Source organism: Mustela lutreola, chromosome 11, assembly GCF_030435805.1.
Source record: "Mustela lutreola isolate mMusLut2 chromosome 11, mMusLut2.pri, whole genome shotgun sequence".
Lineage (NCBI taxonomy): Eukaryota > Metazoa > Chordata > Mammalia > Carnivora > Mustelidae > Mustela > Mustela lutreola.
The window spans coordinates 59372128-59391883 of NC_081300.1; the positions used below are offsets into that span (position 1 = coordinate 59372128).

At 41.6% G+C, this 19756-nt stretch overlaps 1 protein-coding gene across 5 annotated transcripts in view; it reads right to left on the reverse strand.

Annotated features, from left to right (window-relative positions):
- The window catches only part of PIEZO2 (piezo type mechanosensitive ion channel component 2), a 450629-nt gene that overhangs the window by 182492 nt on the left and 248381 nt on the right, over window positions 1-19756 (reverse strand). For all 5 annotated transcript variants that reach the window (XR_009345787.1, XM_059139043.1, XM_059139042.1 and 2 more), the window contains exons 5-6: window positions 14140-14302; window positions 1226-1436 (exon numbers count right to left, since the gene is read on the reverse strand). Coding sequence is in view for 4 of the 5 variants with exons in the window: in XM_059139043.1 (XP_058995026.1) it covers window positions 1226-1436; window positions 14140-14302 (374 nt within the window). In the remaining variant the exon portion in view is untranslated. The remainder of the gene's footprint in view (window positions 1-1225; window positions 1437-14139; window positions 14303-19756) is intronic.

The window sequence follows — 19756 nt, forward strand, 5'->3', positions numbered from 1 at the left end:
TTCCTTTGTGTGTTTCCAGGGATGGATCAAGTTATCAAAGTATGAACCACATTTTATTTATAAAATCAGAACTTATGCTATTTTTGTTGTGAAACAAATTCAGACATAAAATGATATTTGTAAATATAAGTAGAAATAGAAGATCATGAAGTTCTTCCCATGATGTTTGAGCAGAATAAATATCTATTTTTCATATGAACAGAATTTAGCATATTTGCTTGCTTGCTTCCATCTTTCTACTTTTCCCCCTAATTTTTCAGGAATACTTGTGTGTCTATTCCAACTTTCCCTGATATCATTTTTTATAATAACTCACTTTTTTTTGGTTAAGTAGGATTCATATCAATATTACATCTGTGGCAAAGTCTCACTAAAACTTTGCCCTACCCAACCATATTGGGATCGCACTATTAGCAAAAGGGGGCACGTAAAGTGAGGTAATTCTTTGGCAGGCATTTAAAAACTCTTGCTGGGCAGGGGATGGGGCATCTTGAAATGACTCTTGGTTAAAATATTGCGATATACTTCTTGAGGAATTCTATTCTCTTTCCCACTTTTTTTAAATTTTCCTCACATTATTTCATCTTATGCAACTTCCACAAAGAGGTATGGACTGAACTTCACAGCGGCTCTAGAGCAGCTGCCAACAGCTCGATGGAAGGAGGGAGAAGATAGAGATAACATTATTATGGAACAAGCGGTCAGCAGCCAAGATTTCAAGGAAGTGAGTGTCCGTGTTGCAAGATTACAATCTGAGGAAGAAAAATAGTATATCCTGGAGAGTTAAATTAAGATTGCTAACGGCCCAATGTAAACAGACATGCTTTCAGAAGGCACACATGTGGCTCTGGAGGGCGGGGGAAGGGGCGGGCGACGACACATCAACATGGTTCATCAGAGCCCATTGCCCTTCATGGGCTGTGGGGAGAGGAAGAGTAGCGGTTTTTTGGATCTACACCTAAAACATAAATCACTTTTAGATATAGGAAAAGATGGCTTTATGGAGGTTGACAGAAACCAACTGAACACACAAATGCTAGAACTGAACCAGATAAATGACTTCTGTGTGTGTGTGTGTGTACACGAGGCCAGTTTTCCAGCAGGTACGGTTACGAGTTTTGTGTCACAAACCAGAATTGTGTCTTTTTGCATTTTCTCCTCAGCCATGTCCTTCATTATTCACCAAAGCACTACCTGTGCTCCATCCAGTGCCAGAAACGCTCACCTGACGAACCGAGTAAAATCGTCACCACGACCTTTCCTGCGGTGGTGATCATGTTGCCAATAAACTCTTTAAGCTTGGAGGCCACGGAGGCGAGTCTGCGGAACATTTTTAACTTTGTGCTCTCTTCCACATCGCCTTCGACACCGTCCCCTTCATCCAAATCCTCTTCATAGATCAGCGCCTCTTCTGCATCTAATTTTTCCCCTCCAGCCTAAATAAAGGAGAAACAGAAAACACTGCAGTCCAGACCTCTGCCTCCCCGCCCAGCAGATTATATGGTTTGTAATTTGTGGGTCAGTCAGTGAGGTGAACTTCACAAACCGGCAGAAAAATGCAGACAACCACTTACGTCCCCCTCCAGGCCTCTGACAGTTGCTTGTGGAAGCCCAAGTCGCTTGGATCTTTCCCGAAGAAGTAAACAAGAAACATCACCTATCATAGAACCCTGAACAGTGTGTTGTCTGAGCCACAGGAACTCATTTTTTTTTTTTTTTTTTTTTTTTTACAGGCAGAAGAAACAGAAACATCTCTCAAGAGCTTAACTTTCATCAGTCTGGGTTTGGTTCCTCACATTTATAGTTTGCCACTAAGCTGATAGACAGCGTGAGGAGAATATCCATGGCTTTAACCAAAATGGTGAGTCCAACTCTTGCTTATGAAACCCCTTTTCTTTCTGAAGTCAATTCTGTCCACTATCCTAGTGTTTCCTGACAACAGGAGTGTGAGTGGTCCTGGGTTTGGTCCTGGGTTTACTTGACTAGATACAGTCACTTCTTATTTTATTCTTTCAGAGAATGATACACTCATTCTATCCTGAATGATTCAGCCCCTCAGTATGATCATCAGAGATTTAGGGAAGAAACTCATGGGCAGAATATACACATATTTCTATGCATTATTTTAAAAACTGGGTATACAAGGTGTTTTTGACCGTTTTGTTTTTAAAGAATACATAGAAATTTTTCTTGGCCAAGAACAGTCTTTCCCTAGAAGGCTTGAATTTTTTAATTTTTATTTTTTATAAACATATATTTTTATCCCCAGGGGTACAGGTCTGTGAATCACCAGGTTTACACACTTCACAGCACTCACCAAATCACATGCCCTCCCCAATGTCCATAATCCCAACCCCTTCTCCCAAACCCCCTCCCCCCGGCAACCCTCAGTTTGTTTTGTGAGATTAAGAGTCACTTATGGTTTGTCTCCCTCCCAATCCCAATTGTTAGAAATATAAGCCATCATTTTAAGACAAAAGGTTGTTTCAGATGTATGAGGTTTTGTTTGCAATTGCCGTAGGCTGGCAGTCTTCTCTTAATCCCAATTGAAAAGACTGTACTGGCTGCAGAAACAAAAGGTTTTTTACGTCCAGTTCAGACATCTCTTTAAGGCTTAGAGAGTACAGCCCAGCCTCTCCGTTTTTCCCATTTTAAAGGTTCTTTTTTTTTTTTTTCTTTTTCCGGCCCAGCCTCTCCATTTTCCTATTTTAAAGGTTTTTTCTTGATACATTTAATTCAGATATTTAAAGATTATTTATTTATTTATTTGACAGAGAAAGAGATGTAGCAAGAGAGGGAACACAAGCAAGGGGAGTGGGGGAGGGGGAAGCAGTCTTCTAGCTGAGCAGGGAGCCTGATGTAGGGCTTGATCTCAGGACCCTGGGATCGTGACCTGAGCTGAAGGCAGTTGCTTAACTGACTGAGCCACCCATGAGCCCAAGTTCAGGTATTTAAAGAATATTCACCAGTGGCAACTGAACCTCTTACTATGCCCATGTACACTGAAGGAAGCCAGCATACAGAGGCTGGTATGAAGTTCAAGGTAGTCCTGAGCAGCCTTGAGAACTCAGAGCTCTTCTCTTTGCCTAGAAGGGTACAGGCCACTCATAACATAAGCTGCTGAAGCCAAGAGTACAGAAAGCACATTTACCCAGGACACCAAATACACAGATTTAATCTCAAGCCCATTCCTGTCTATATACCCAAACGGGTTCTACTGTATCACATCATGACACATTTTTTCCTGAAGAAAAAGGAATGTCTCAAGCATATTCATGAAGATTTCTCTATATGGTCAGGGCCTAGCATATGCTAATATCTCATAAGAGATGCAGTGATAAACATGTAGGCAAGTAGAAAACTAACAAGCTATCTCACAGTAACAAATGCTAGTCAGAGAATTAAAATAGGGTGAGGTGACTGTGAGCGGCAGGGGGACTATTTTAGATTCCGAGGTCAGGGAGAGCCTCTCTGAGAGGTGACATTTAAGCCAAGATCTGAATGTCACAAAGTAACCAGCCACGTGAAAATCTTCATTAAGAACATTCCAGATGGAGGGAAGAGAAAGGTCAAAGAGAAATGGTCAAAGAAAGGCTCCATATGTTCAGAAAGAAGGCACATGTTCCCAGACATACTTCCTCTTCCACCAATTCACCCTCCCCATTGTCAGCTGATGAGCCCACTTCCTACTTCACTGAGAGAAGGGGCTAACCCTTCTCAGGGTCTATGTGTCGTCCTGTTGTGCAGGGGAAATCAGCGGGCACATCAGCTTGCCAACCTAAAGCTCACTTGCACAGCAGGTACTTGGCTCCCTACTCCGTCCTGTGACTATGGAGAAGCTGCACCGCCTGAGACACCAGAGAAAAGGACGCCCCCAGCCATCCTCCCCTCACCCCTGTATTACCTCATGCTCCCTTTCTCCCATATCTCCCCATCAACAAACAAAACATGCCTCACCATCTCCAACCCACACCTCTTCCAATCCACATTTGCCTCTCAAAGTGACTCTCCAAGAGTTGGCTAAAAACATGGCATCACTTCCCCTAGGCCTCATTTCTGTTGAACTCACTCTAACAGGAGTTTCATCACCAATCATTCCACATAGTGAGGGCTATGACGTGGCCTGTATCACATGGTGATGCCAAGGGAGACCGCAGCTAGGAGGCTATTGCTGTGGTTGAGGGGGAGACACAAGCTCAAGGATCTGAGAAGAGGATCGCGTCTTTGCCATTTGTCTTATATTCAAGTCAGCAGCACTTATTGGTAAATTTGATGTGGAGGGTGGAGGGACAGACGAGAGACAAAGATAGTGCCTATATTTTTGTCATTATTGAGGAGATGGGGACAAGCAAGGGTGAAGCTGGTTGGGGAATTCAGTTCTGAGATGCCCTTCCGGCTTTCTTGTTGGAGATGTTAAAAGGGCAACCAGCACAGCAATCTGGAGGGCTGGAGGGAGATGGAAACTGGAGAGGTCTATCTAAAGTTCAGTGGTAAAGATAAGGTTTCTAAAGTCAACGGTCTAATGAGGTTATCTGGAGAGAATACAGAGCTCACCCACCTCTCAGGCGCAGCCAACCTGGAACCGGTCTCTCTAGCCCTATCTTCTTCTTTGCCTAGAAGCACTCCCTGCAGGCAACCACATGGGGAACCCAGAGTCCACAGGCTCTCTTGGCCTTGGAACATACTTGAAACGTGTCCTTGGCCATGGGCTCCCCTCCCAAGCTCTTAAAGACTCTAGGTCCCATACCAGCTCTTCCTTTCCACTTGCTCCAGATCCCCCAGGAGTTTCTGTGGGGATCCATCCAGTGAAGCTATGGCTATGGTGTCCACACTGCCATCCACATACAAACCATCCATTCATGGGGCATGTCTTGCTTAATTTCCCCCTCATGATGCAGTGACACATATAAATCCTCCCTGGGGAAGAAAGGCCAAAACCTTCAGTCACCATCCTTGAAAAGGGAGACATGGAGAGACAACAAAGCTAGAGCTGCCTGGGTCCCAATCAGAAATGCACTCCTAACTTTCATAACAAATGGTTTCTTATTCATGTGTAGAATTGCTACGGATGTAGATTAAATCAAATAGAGTTCTCTGGTCGAGGTTAGACAAATGCATTTCCTTGACCTCTCTTGGGCAGGACCGGGACCCCATGACTTTTATAAACATACCACTGGACTTGAGGGTTTTCAGCATTTTTGTACCAGAATCCTCAGTTGGAAACACTTAAGAAACCTGCCAAGCTGGGAGGGAGCCGGAAGTGAGCCAGGCTGGCCTCTGTGAGCCCCCACTGTCTAGGCTGGGGCCAGAACGGCCATTAGTCACGTCAGGGCTGCTTTTTAACAGGCAGGCTTTCTCCCCCTAAATGATTCGTCTGGTGAAATATAAACACTGATCCTCTGGAACAGCATCCACTCGCTCAAATGTATTTACTAACAAGCAGCCTTACTTGTGGGAGCCGTAATCTCTCCCGGCTTTGGAACGCAACCGGACTCCGGCCCTGAAGCGAAGAAGGAGCAGCTATAAATGAAGATTTAATTCCCCCTGGTTCCAGATCGAGCTTAGAAATTAAAAAGACAACACTCCACAGTTTAGAAAGGCAAGAATAAATAAATAAAATAATCATAATAATAAATTCCATATTATTATTGCCCATGTCAACATCTAAAACTTATTTGAAGACGTGTAAATCCTCCAACTTGCCCTTGCTAAACGTTCCCTACTTTAAATGTGCCAACATGTAGTCCCATAACACCTCTGAAATCAACTGAGTGCGAGGCCAAGCTTGTCTCTGAACTTGGGTCAGGGTCTGAGCGCCAAGTAGCCGCCGCATCTCCTCCCACAGCTGCCTCCCCACACTCGGCACACAGCAGTCGTTCCCACACAATTCAGACAGGGAAGACACTGCAGTTAGTTTTGGTGAAAGGCAAATATCCATTTTTCTTTAACTCCGAACAATCTTTGAATGGGTTGGGGTATGTCCTGATGATGGCTCGGGAATCTTGAAGAGGGCAGGAACCTAGCCTCACTTCAAACTTACTAAATGAGAAATTCTTGGAGCGAATCTCAGGCATCCGTATGACCAAACAGTTGCCCTACATGATTCTGAAGCAGCCAATCTAGAATCCATGCACAGGCCACCATCTGTAATGCCTGATAACTGATGGCACGCTTGGCAGACCAGGCAAAACTGCAGACGTTTTGTTGGAATCATGTGCTAGGCAGACTCCCTTCCCTGGAAAATGCACTGAAGTGATTCATCTGCAGAACCTCCTTCCAGTTTCAGTCAAACTTTACGTGTTAGCCCAGAACTCCTCATCAGATGAATCCACTTTCTTCTTTGTGGCTAAAACCATGCTATTCAAAACATTTCGACGGAGTATATCAAAGTCACAAACAAATGATCTGGAGGCAAAGGGAACGTTTTTCTAAAGTGTCATGAGTTGTTTCTTCATTGTTTATTATGAAAAGTTAACCATGTATCCTTGCAGAATGGTTTCATCTCCACAGAAGAGCCCAAGGGAGGAAAAGGCAAGCGTGATGCCTCATGGCTCAAGGCAAACCCGATAGATAGGCACCATGTTGCCTGTGGAAGGGAGTAGAGAGAGCATCTCGTCTATGTGATGTCACCGTATGTTATGTAAGCCTAACGGGACAGCATTGTACAGATAAACAAATATTTCATTCTATGGCCACACTTGTTGTAGGAAGATTATCTTTCCAAACTTGCAAGAACAGTGGAGCCTTGTGCCACCATCCACATCCCCTTGCTTCCAGGACACTCTGATTCCAGAGCTCTGGGATGGGCCCTGCATCAGAACATTCCAAAACATCCCAGGTCAAATGGCCAACTTAGAAATTGCACCAATCTTTGAGAATCACCTGAACATCATTTGAAAGGGAAATGAACAATAATGGAGAGCAGCCAAATTGGACAGACTGTCATTTTAAAAGTTTATATCTTTAGGGTTTATTTTTTTAGAGAAATCACTTAATAGCATACCATAAAACCAAGTCAGTATTAAAACACACACACACACACACACACACACACACACACAGAGAGAGAGAGAGAGAGAGAGAGAGAGAGATTGATTCTGATACTATCTACTCAGTTTGTCTCTGGTTAGAGAGATTATTACTGACCCGGAATCATCCATTTTCTCTTATAAGAAACAGCAGAGTTGAGCACTTCTAAGTGACATACCCAGTGTTCCCTTTAGAAATAAAAAATTTAGGGAGTGATAACAAAGCAGCATTTTGAGGGCACAGAATCTTTCCTGTTGCTCCAAAATTTCCTGAAAGATTCAGGATCCCTATAATGCCTTCTGATGGGCTGAGATGGAAACAAAATGCAAGCCTTTGTTATTAAAGTGCTCAAAGGCTGAGCCCTGCTCTAGCTGCTCTGGAATCCACAGCATTCCAACCCCAACCCCAGTCCGGCTCCTCCCTCCTCTCAGAACTTCTCCTGAGCCTGAGCTCCGCTCTGAGCACTGTGCCAGGTCCAAGGTGGGAGTCCGCCCTGGGACCCCAGAGATTTGCTCGCTCAGAGGAAATAAACCAAGTATAAAACTGTTTATAAAGTGAGAATATGAACTCCTCTAATTACAGGGATCTGGAACGCCCAATTCCACTTATTCCCAAAGCGAACATGACTGGGGCGGGGTGGGTGGTAAAAAAAATAAATAAATAAATAAATAAAATAAAATAAAAGGAGGGGGGTTAATGTCCTGGAAAGCAAAGCAAAAAAATTAAAGAACACTCCCTGTTAGATATTTGTTTTTGCCCATCCTGGCACATATTGGGTACTGAATAAATAAATAAATAAATAAATAAATCCTTCTCTGTAGACACAGCAAGGAGAGATCACTCAAGACAGAAGAGTGGGTTTGCCTCGGCCCTGCCAAGTTCTCTGACAGTTTGGGGGAGAAGCAACTCTTTGCAGATGATCCTGGCCGCAGGCTGACCCCTTGCTTTAGTTCTATACTTTGCACAAAGCAACCCTCCGTATTAATCAGTCAGTGCCTAACCCATTAACTTGATAAGTATATAAGTATTACTATGTGCACAAGCTCAGGTTACCTCACTAACTTAAGATCTGTTGTAACAGAGAACCAGACGGACGTGTGAAGCTTTCCCTCGCTCAGCTTATAATTTAGTGAGGGAGATGGAAAGTCAATAACAGCGACCAAAAGCGGATGTAGCGTAATTACAGTGTGATAATTGTTACAGATACAACAAGACAGAGACTAGGGAATAATCTGGGCGGGTGGCTGGCGAAGGCCTTGGTGGGGAAGAGGTCACCCAATGATGGAGGAGAAACTAGCCGTGAATGAGCAGGGAGTGGACTGAATGGCAGAAAGGAAAAGTTAGTCTTTTCTGGGCGGAGAGAGGGAGTGGGACAGAGCCCGGGAGGAGGGGATGGGGTCAGGAAGTGCCATGGGCTTCAGGGTTAGGAGCCTGAACTTTGTTCTCATTTAGTGAGAATCCAGTGAAGTGTTTAACCCCAGGAAGTGACATAGTTTGATTTATAACTTTACAAGGCTAATCCAGAGAAGGCAGAGAGTTCAAGAACAGTTGAATAGGGTAAGAACAGAGTCCGGAGGTAGGGAAATTCAGCTGTAGGTTACTTTGGGGTCTGGCTGAGAGTTGGGATGAGGACTGTGGCAGGAGAGACAGAAAAGGGCAACGTGGTTAGACAAAATGTCAAGGTAGCGCCCGTAGACTTGTTGATGATAATGGGTGAGGCGTTCAAGCCATCAGGGGTCTTACCAGGGCTCGGGGTCCTAGGAAAGGAATGAAAGGTGACTCTGCGAACCTGGGTGGGCCGTCCGCAGGAAGGCTGGGTGGAGGGAGGGGAGGGGGATCTAGCTCCTACTCTCAAACATACCACCAACACTTTGAAAGTTTTGAAACATGGGGAATTAAACAACATTAAGTTGGTGGCAGTTCCATCTCGGTATTTACAGTTGAGAGAAGGATGGAAAGCATGACACCCCCCTCAAAGGAGTGCGGGAGATGCAGACCCCCTGAAGCAGAAGCAGGTGACAGGAGTGGGATATATAGGTTCCTTCCCACCCACTGTGCCTGACCAAGCTCCCCTCCCTGAAGGGACTCAGGGCTCTGCATTCTCCCCAAACAAGCCTCCCTTGTGGGTGTTTTGTTGTTATTTGCAATTCAGCTGCAAAATCACCTGTTAAATATACCAAGGACAGAACAAAATATTCTGAGAAATTCTAAAAACTCAGAACCAGACGTATTGTTAAGGGTAAAAGTCTACTTCGAAGCTTTGATTTTCTTAAAAAAATAAAGCAGAGAATAGGCACACACTGTGAAATGTTGTTAAATGAATGAACACATGGGAGAGAAATGAAGGTGGATTTAATTTGAAATAGTTTCATTTTAATGATGTAAAAATACTTGAGCTGCCTTCCTAATTGCTTATTCTTTCCTTTATTTTTACTACTGGGTCACATATTCAACTCCAGGCTGGTCAAATTTAATTCAATTAACCTAGGTCTGTAATAGAACATCCCTGCCTTTTTATGTGATAAAGAGGGTAAGCTGTCCAGGTGTGTTTCTCTCAGAGGAAAGGATGAGAGGGACTCCACACTCTCACCTTGTGGCTTGGGAGATGTAGCTGACGGACAGTCATGGATACATTCAGTCATGGATCTAAAGTTAACTTGTCTCTATGACACTCATCCTGAAACTGTAATACCGAGCTTTCCCAAAGCCTTCTGAAGACAACAGGCCAATGATTTCCTCCAATTAAAAACTTTTTCTTTGGGGTTCCTGGGTGGCTCAGTGGGTTAAAGCCTCTGCCTTCGACTCAGGTCATGATCCCAGGGTCCTGGGATCTAGTCCAGCATTGGGTTCTCTGCTCAGCAGGGAGCCTACTCCCTACCCCCCTGCCTGCCTCTCTGCCTACTTGTGATCTCTGTCTTTCAAATAAATAAATAAAATCTTAAAAAAAACAACTTTTTCTTTATTTAAACTAATGGCATCTAAAATCACCACAATTAAAGGTTTCCTCCAAACTGTAAATGTGTTTAACCCAGAGAAGACAAACCCAGGATACTGCATTTCGGGGGACATATGACAATAAGTCCTTGCCTAGTTTCTGAAAGTGACCTTGAGACGCGGCAAAAGCCAGGAAGCTCAAGGCTGGGAGGGCAAGTGGGTAGTTGCCTAACTTCTTACTCTACTGAATGCTGCCATGTTTCAGATGATTATGTCTGGGTGCCAGAAGAGACAGGATCTAGAAAACTTCAAACACATGATTCTGGGCTAAATCTCAGGTGAGAAGCTAAATGCCTTATTAGAAGGTGAGAGTAAAAAGAAAAAAAAAGGTGACAGTAAAAAGATTGATCTCTTTCATTCTTTGTTTCTTGCTCTCAAAAAAAAAAAAAAAAAAAAAAAAAAGGAGTAACTTCGAGAACCTCAGTGCTAAAACTTGAGGCACAGCCTCATTGGCGTTTTTATGTGCCAGAATGTGGATGCAGTAGGAGCTTAATGGACATTAGGTATCAGAAAGGATACAGGTTTTGAGGCTCAGGATGAATTTCCAAACAATATTAGCAGGTTCCAAATGTAGCATCCTCGAACTTTTAACAGATGGTGGATACCTATACTAAAATATTCTTTTTATGCTTCATATTTGATATGTCCGACTAAGCAGACTAAGTCATGACTAAAATTCCTATTTGAATAAACAGCTTCTCATAAATTTGGATTAATAATATACTGGAATACCATTTGCTTCCAAAAAAGTAAAGCCTGAAATCTCATTAAATCGCTAGAAAGCACTGATAGTACAAAACTATACAAGATAACAGCAGCATAGTGAAATTACAAAGTGTTTCATTGCGCAGGTGACCCTTTCCTACACGATTTTATTTTTATAACCTAACTCTTTTTTCTTAAATATTTAAGATTAGGGATCTTTCTCCCAGTTACAACATGTAGGTCTGCTTCTGAATTGCAATGAACAGATAAACAAGATCACAGATGTGTCAGTTGAAAGAGAACCTTTTCTGGCACTTGAGGAATTGGCTTACTTAACTGAGCTCTGTTCTCTGTACAATGCAAGATTCTCTGTAACAAGATTTTTTTTTTCTTTTTCCGGGAATCCAGGGATTTGTGATGCCTTTTAAAACAGCAAACTTGAGCCTCATTATCAAGCTGAGCAAGATTAGGAAAGACTCTGAGTCTTCTTCAAGGATTAGTTGCTAATTTAAAACAATGCAGGATTTAAAAAGACATTCTCGCATGCACCAGTGGATTAATCTTGCCATTTCACCATTGGGATAAATGAAAGAAGAAACAATGCCAGCAAACACTATTCTTTCAAAGGATCCTCAAAAACCAAACATTCTACAGTGCAAATGTCAAGATTTATTACAGGGAGGAAATATGTCGGGGCCTTCCAACACAAAATAAATTCTCCTACTTATTTTGGCCATGTGCTTCTATTCTTTCCAGACTCAAGCCAGATTGTTCACATGTAAGAAATATTTCCTTGTGGATTCATCTCAGAAGATTCACACACCAGCCTGCTCCTCCCGGGCCACTGGGGGGGGGGAGCGGGGAGGGTTGGTGGGTGGCTGGAATGCATGAAGAGAATGAAAATTAAGATCTAAATGAGGCCAAAGCAAATCTAAATGGGAAGAAATTCAATCTCATCATAATGACATTTAGTATTTTTCAAAGCCCCAAATAAATAGTATTTAGAATGTCAATCATCTTACAGTTATTTTTATTTTATTTATTTATTTATTTTAGATTTTATTTATTTATTTGACAGACAGAAATCACAAGTAGGCAGAGAGGCAGGCAGAGAGAGAGGAGGAAGCAGGCTCCCTACCGAGCAGAGAGCCTGATGTGGGGCTCCATCCCAGGACACTGGGATCATGACCTGAGCTGAAGGCAGAGGCTTTAACCCACTGAGCCACCCAGACATCCCCTTACAGTTATTTTTAAGTAATGTGATTAATAATATAGAGACTACAGTTACTTAAACGGGTTTCAAATGGGAGAGAAGTACCGTAAGTCTGTCTTTGAGTACAATGTGAAATCAAAAAGGAAACGTATTAGAACTAATCCATGGGACAGTTCTGTGTTCTTTTCTTTCCCAGATGTGTGACCCTAAGCATAACCTGAAATCCGTTAACTTGCATCAGTCAATGTAGGTTTCCCTGGTCCTATGGCAAAAAGGCCTTTGTCCTTAGTGACAGACGTTCTTTTCTTGAGAAGCTTTGCCATTCATTTATGGCTGTCTGTGAAAAATGGCACAGAAAGGACTCTCTGCCCGAATGGGTTGGCTTCAAAGTCCCCACCCAACTTTGCTTTCTATCATCCTAAGAGGACTCTGAATTTGAAACTGTTCTAGAACCTCTCCAACTGGAGAGCGCAAGGTGACGAGAGCTAGTAGCATCTCATTAAGCAACCCAATGGGCAGGCACTGCACTAGACGTGTTGTACATGACATTTCATTTAGTGCTTACAGCAACCCCATGACATAGGATTATGATCGACCTCATTTTGCAGAAGAGAGAGAATAAACAAATTTCTCAACATCATGTCGCCACTGTTAGTAGCTTCCACATCTGCTTTCAGTGTCTACTCAATTTACAGCAAATATCTTTTATCCTCTATATGAGGATAACTGAAAAATAATCTTGCCTTTTTAAATACTGGTAATGAAAAATCCTAAGGCTGGAGAGCTTGTGGGTTTACTTTCACCAAACTTGGACAATTTTTGGCAATAATGATCAAAGCCAGATGATTTTCTAAACTGTAACTCTTCTAAATTGAAGTTTGACTATAAAACTAGAAATAAAAATTTTAAGTTTTGTTTTAAAATTGGAAAGCCAACAGGAAGAAAAGTCACTTTCATGGTTTTACCCATTTTTAAGATGCTGACAAGTGCTACATAGTTTGTAGAAAGAATGTAACACAGGGTTAGTTGCTACCTTGCTATAATTGTTTTTCACACCAGGTACTTGTTAACTTGTGCCTTAAAAATAACAAAATATTGCTATGCAATGTGACCAATGTGATTGTGTATTTTTTACCCATAAATGATATTTGGGGGTGGTAATATGATTCCTAGTTTATAGAGATTTGTTGAATTACATCCTCACTTTATTGTTCTGTTTTTAATAACAATACAAGACCATTTACTGCTTATTTGTGAGGCACATAGGTCATTTGCCGTAACTAAGAATTGTCTTCCTTGAGGCCTTTGTGATTACCATTCTCAAAGTAAGTGATTTCAATTAACTTCAGTTTGGCAGGTTCAAGTTCTGGCCAAAACTTCCGAATAAGAACATTTGGTAGTTGTGTCTCGTGTCAACTATCCTGATGAAGTTTTTTTGTAATTTTTTCTTTGTAAATTTCATCTTTCAACTACCAAATCAATTACTTTTTTAAAATCAATGTCTCTGAAACTCACAACAAAGTGCAGTCATTAGAATGGAGCACAGTTCAGAAACTGAAAGGGATGAACTAACTTGCTCTCATACACCAAGTGAGATATGATGTGCTCCTTGCTCCTCCTGAAGCTCTTTCTACTAAAAGACATAGCTAAATTTCCTCATTATTGCTATCTTTTTCCAATTCTTATGATTTTCTAAAGGTATATATTTTTTCTCTGGAATACTTTAAAACAACCTGATCAAAATATGCTAACATAAGTCCACTCTGAAGAGCGAGGTGCACAGACTAGAAAGCTTCCGTTCAGGGAGGAATTACTTTTTTTTTTCTTTCCAAACTACCAGGTGTTACTTCTTCTCTAAATATTTTGTAATAACCAAGGTATCTAGACCATGGGCTACAGCATTATGAACCTAGATGATTAACCATCTGGGATAATACTAGATGAGAGTGAAAAGAACTGTGTCAGTATGATGCCTCACAAAGGGCAGCCTCCACGTTCCTTGAACTGGCTCCTCATGGCCAAGGTGTGGCTGCCAATGCCTTCCCATCGCAACTCCATCGGGGGCTTTGCATCGTTAACTGAAGCCAAACACCCCAAAGTTTCAGTGCTTTGCACATTTCACTCTGACACAACTCATTAGAAGGCTCAAGGCCCTCAGCAATCAAAGAAGGAAGATAGATGCATGAAATCAGATTTACCAATTCTTCGTTTTCAAACTCCGAGTTATACTGTGCTGCCTCTTCCGTCCCTGGTTTCTGAACGATGTTTCTGCAGACGAGCCAGATGGTCAGACTCGCAATGAACATCCCAATATCAGGCACGAACACTCGGATCCCATTGCCAGCATCAGCTCCCTTTAGGCTATGGAGGGACAAGAAAAAGGGAGGGGGGAGGAAATTTAGTTGTTTTTCTATTCCTATGGTGACACCCTCTCCAAATAGGTCTGTATCTCCTTAATGAATTTTTTAAAAAAGCAATACTCAGTTTCTGCCTAGAAGATATAGGAAAGCGTTTCATCGACCTCAGAATCTTACGTAATCCGTTAAGATTCAGGAAGGCACCAGGATTTCACTGGAGTTTCAGAAATATTATAAAGACTCCTAAACCAATTCTCTAAAACACGCTAATGAACTGTATTGTTATTAAATAAGCCCGTGTGCAGTACAGAACAGGTGTGGGGAATCTAACTGAAGCAGTTAAAAACTAGACCTATACCAGCAGCCAGGAGATATTTTACCTTAGAGGTAAATCAAAGCTGGAGGGAAAACAGAGAAGATGTTACAGCAATCCTTGAAGGGAGGCCCTCTTCATTATTTTGAATACATAGTTGATTTTGTTTTCCATACTGTTCCAAGAAAGGCAGACCTAGTACACTTCTTCTTTTAATCTTGGAGAATGGACTGTGAACTTCGAATTGGAAGATTTGGGTTCAAGTGTAATAAGCCTGACACTGACAAGCAGCATTCCTCGGTGGAGGGGGGGGGCAGGTAGGGGGAGGCAAGGGTCCTTCCCATGGCCCTATGTTCCTCCTCCTCCGTGCCAAAGAGATAACTACTCTTCGCCTTCCTCATCTCATTTAAGTCAAATGCAAGTGACTCAAGGTTTATAGAGATAAAAGCTTATTTAGGGACTCCGCATATGCACGATCAGATATGGACTGGATTCATTTACATTGTGTATATTATGTATTTGGGCAAAAGCATAAAGTATAACACACAGCAAGACCCCCATTGCCTACCTAGATATAACCACTGTTAACATTTTGATAAATTCAAGCATTGTTAATAATATCTACCACTAACTGAGCAATTGCTCTGTGTTATAAGATTGGTACATATTATTTCTTCCAACCAGTTACCATACAGAGTTAGGCATTATTATTTATCCTTCTTTGCATTAAAAAAACAAAACAAACAAACAAAGAAAAAAACACACACACACACACAAACCGAACTTCAGCTCCAAAATGAAAAAGTATTTTCCTGAAATCACACAGATAGAGGAGAGTGAAGTATACTCAGGCTCCATTTAGATAAAAATTTTATGCTCTCCACCACTGTGTTCTCATGTATGTACCTGCCTGGCTTTCCTTTCCAAGCTTCCTCGGTGCCTTGAAATGCATACCGAGAGTTTACAATGCTAAGCTCATACATCACCTATTGTTTTGAAAATAATTAGTTCATTTGCTGTATCACTAATATTTTTATTACTCACTGATGATTTTTATTTTTTATTTTTTTTAAGATTTTATTTATTTATTTGACAGACAGAGAGGCAGCGAGAGAGGGAACACAACCAAGGAGAGTGGGAGAGGGAGAAGCAGACTTCCCACAGAGCAGGGAGCCTGATACGGGGCTCGATCTCAGGACCCCAGGATCATGACCTCAGCCGAAGGTAGACACTTAACGACTGAGACACCCAGGCGCGCCTCACTGATGATTTTTAGACATCACCAAGTTCATGATCAGACATCACATAACTATTCCACTATTGTGCAACTAGAATGTTTTCATTTCTTTGTTACTATCATAATATGTAAAAGTTAAAACTTAATTACTTCAAGAATCTAGGAGAAAATCTTCAGACCAGTCTGATTTGCTTTTTTAAAAACTGGTCTGGAAGAGACCAAGCCCCACAGAAGCTTCACGTTCAGACATGGCTCTAAACCCTCCCGAACGGAGAAACAAGAAAGTGAGAAGAGATCCCTTTACCTCCTTAAATGAAACAAACGTGATTGTGTCAGAGGGATTAAAAAATTACAAATTCCATTCATTTGGAGTAAGAGGAAGAGAATTCAACTAAGAAAGTTGCATCGAAACGACACTTAGAACAATGAAATTTAATGATTGATTTTATCACCAAAGGTAGAAGTTTGTTGTATACTATTAAAAGTGATCAAACAAAGCAAACAAAAATTAGCATCATTACAGTGAGAAGAAAGAGGGGCTCCAGGAGACAGACCAGAGCACAAAAGCCAGGCTCTGGTAGGTGCTTGCTGTGTGGGGCTAAGATCAGGAGAGCTGCTAGTCCTAATAGGTTATTAGAGCTCTTTCATGGGAAACAAATTGACTGCGGCATTGTATAAAAAGCACTAACCAAGCAGGGTTGAGGGCAAAAGAATTCTTCAAGGAAAGGTGTCAAGGACTCCAGCTGTGGCCTCAGCTGCTCCTTGCCCCATGGTACAGAGACCTAGGAAGCCCCAGCAAAGCCTTATGCCTTTCCCACCTGTGGACTGCATTAAGCTCCCAGTCTGCAAACAGTCTCTTTGAGGCAACAGACTCAGCTTTGTGTTTCTTGGTCCCAAAAGACACATTTCACAGCATACATATATTACGAGAGTAAATGAATGCTGTTTGCAAAAGCAATCACGCTGCTTGCTGTGATAGAATTTAGCTACTGGATCCAGGATTGAGCTGTGATCCCGATTTGCAATGAAATCATTCAGCCACAGAGGTGCTAACCTATTAACTACTACTCTTGGCTTGCTGATTTAACAAAGCCGTGCATTCATAATGCCACGACTGCAGAAACAAAGACACTTTTGAAGAATATAATGAAGAGCACGTCCAATGAACAGGTCACAGTCTAACTGATATAGCATTTGGGGATCGTTTTATCAATCAAGTCTCCTTCTTCACTGTTTAGATCAGTGTCTACTAAAGCACATTCATCAGAATGTCAGTCCTCAGAAATGCACTAAGTTAAACAAAATAAGGAAAAAATGAAAAAAAAAAGTCTTCAGTCAAATAAGAGTTAGAAAATCACAATGCATAGTACTATGGTAAAGAACCTGTGAAGTTCTATAGTAAAACAAGAATTTTGAGTTGATTTATGCCTCTGTTCCAAAATTTATTTGACCAAAAATCATTTCTTAAAATTTTTATCTGATGCCTATCACATTTTACTGAGCTAGTGTTCATGGAACCGGTCTTAGGAAATGTTGGGCTACAGTCTGCTTAATGGTCTAGTTTTTGATTGAAATGAATGGATAATTTGGAAACTATCCTAATGTGCAGCTAAGCCCTACAAGTTTGATGTTTACTAGGTCTCAATAACTTTTGAAGTCAGTGGAATCTCATTCCATTCTCTTATCCAGTCGTCCAACTATCCATCCATTAACTCACTAAGTCATTGAAATCATGAAGCTGGAAGGAACTACAAATAGTCCAGCTCTTTTCATCTGATAGATAGGAAACCAAAAAGGGAAAGGGCTAAATGGTTGGCCCAACTGCTCACCTAGGGGCAGAATACTTCTACTCAAAGTCTTCTGATGAGTATAGACAACACTCACTGCTCCTGTCCTTACTCAGCCATCTTCCACCCACTTTAACAGGCTCCTTTGCCCACACTGCTCAGAAAACGCTCTTTCAAGGGTCCCAAATGATCTCCCTGCTACAAGGCCCAAATAGCCCATCCAATTCTCATCCTACCCCACCTCTGAACTGCACTTGACAAACAAGATCAGCCCTTTCTGTTCTCGAACCTATTCCTTGGTTTTCTTACCTTTCCCTTCTAGCTATTTAGATAGCTATGGATAACTGTGGATATTCCTGAAAACTTGCATTGTTTAGTGGGAAATCCCACTAAGAAGTACTGGGCTGGGGGTGCTGGGTGGCTCACAAGGGTAAGCTTCTGCCTTCAGCTCAGGTGATGATCTCAGGGTCCTAGGATCGAGCCCCACATTGGGCTCTCTGTTTGGCGGGGAGTCAGCTTCCCCCTCTCTCTCTGCCTGCCTGCTTGTGATCTCTCACTCTCTCTTTCTGTCAAATAAATAAATAAAGTGTTTTTAAAAAAAAAAAAAAGGTACTGGGCTGGGTTTTACCCATCGGACTCTTCTCCTCAAATATTGATGAGTCTGCAAGGTTCTACTCTTCACTTATTTTTCTTCTAATGCTACATGGTAAACCTGGGTGATTTACCTACCCCCCAGGCTCCCCAGGCACCAACATCATGACTTACAAATCTACACAGCCAGTCCAAACCTTTCCCCTGAGATATACCAACGGATACCCACTTTCCTACTAGATATGTCCACTTCTAAAGCTTTTAAAACTAAATGTTACCTTTATTCCAAAAGCTGTTCTTCCTAACCTTGAAAAGTGGTACTGTCATTAATCTAGAAACCAAGACAGAACCTGGACCCTGAAAAGCTGGAGGTTCTGTCTCCATAATATTTCTCTTGACGCCATTTTCCCCCCACATCTCAGTTCTGCTCCTGGATTACTGCAGTAGCACCCTCATTATTTTGTCTCAGGTGGCCCCCTCTGCCAACAGGTCTCCATGTTACTACCAGAGTTTCATTTTTAGAAGCCTAAGGTTGACCATGTGCTGCCCACAGGAAAGGTCCATATTCCTGAGTATGGTATGCGAGGCCCTTGGTGTTCCAGGCCTGGTTGCCTTAACTCTTACTCTTACTATGATTTCTTTGTACCTCAAATCCCATCCACCCTGAATATGCAAATGTTTTTCCCTGTGAGCTGTTGTGCAACCTTCTCCCTTAGCCAGCAATGCCCTTCCCCACATCTCCCCCGTGAAGCCCTTCCATCACCCTTCCTTGACCATGTCCTCCTTTAGAAGCCTGCCATACGTTGCACATACTTGATCATAAAATGTTTAATATTTTATGTCACTCAGTTATTTACCAGATGAGAACTTCCTGTCAACTTCCTCTCTGCATCCAAGAACTATATATGTATGTATATATGTATGCTTTCTTTGTACGTGTGTGTGTGTGTGTATAGAGAGAGAGAGATAGTATTTATTCTGCCAGCCCTTACTCTCTTCACACTGTCCCATATCTATATCTGTGTATAAAATTATGTACATATACGGATGTGTACATATATATATATATATACACACATACATACATATATATGGGATAGTGTGAAAAGAGTAAGTGCTGGCAGAATAAATACTGTGTGTGTGTATATATGCATGTATGCGTGCATGTATACATGTGTACACGCATACATGCATATATACATAGGTGTATATACATATATACGAGTATGTGTATATACATATATGTGCACACACATACATATATGCATATGTATATATGCATACATGTATACATATGCATACATACATGTGTTACATACATATGTATGTACACATACATATATGTATATGATATATACACATGTATACACACACACACACATATATATATATATAGGACAGTGTGAAGAGAGTAAGGGCTGGCAGAATAAATACTATCTCTAAATATTTACACTTTACTTTGTATAACAGTAGTTTGTGCAAAGTATTGGTGAAGAATTAGATGAGATATTTTAGTTCATTTAGATTGTT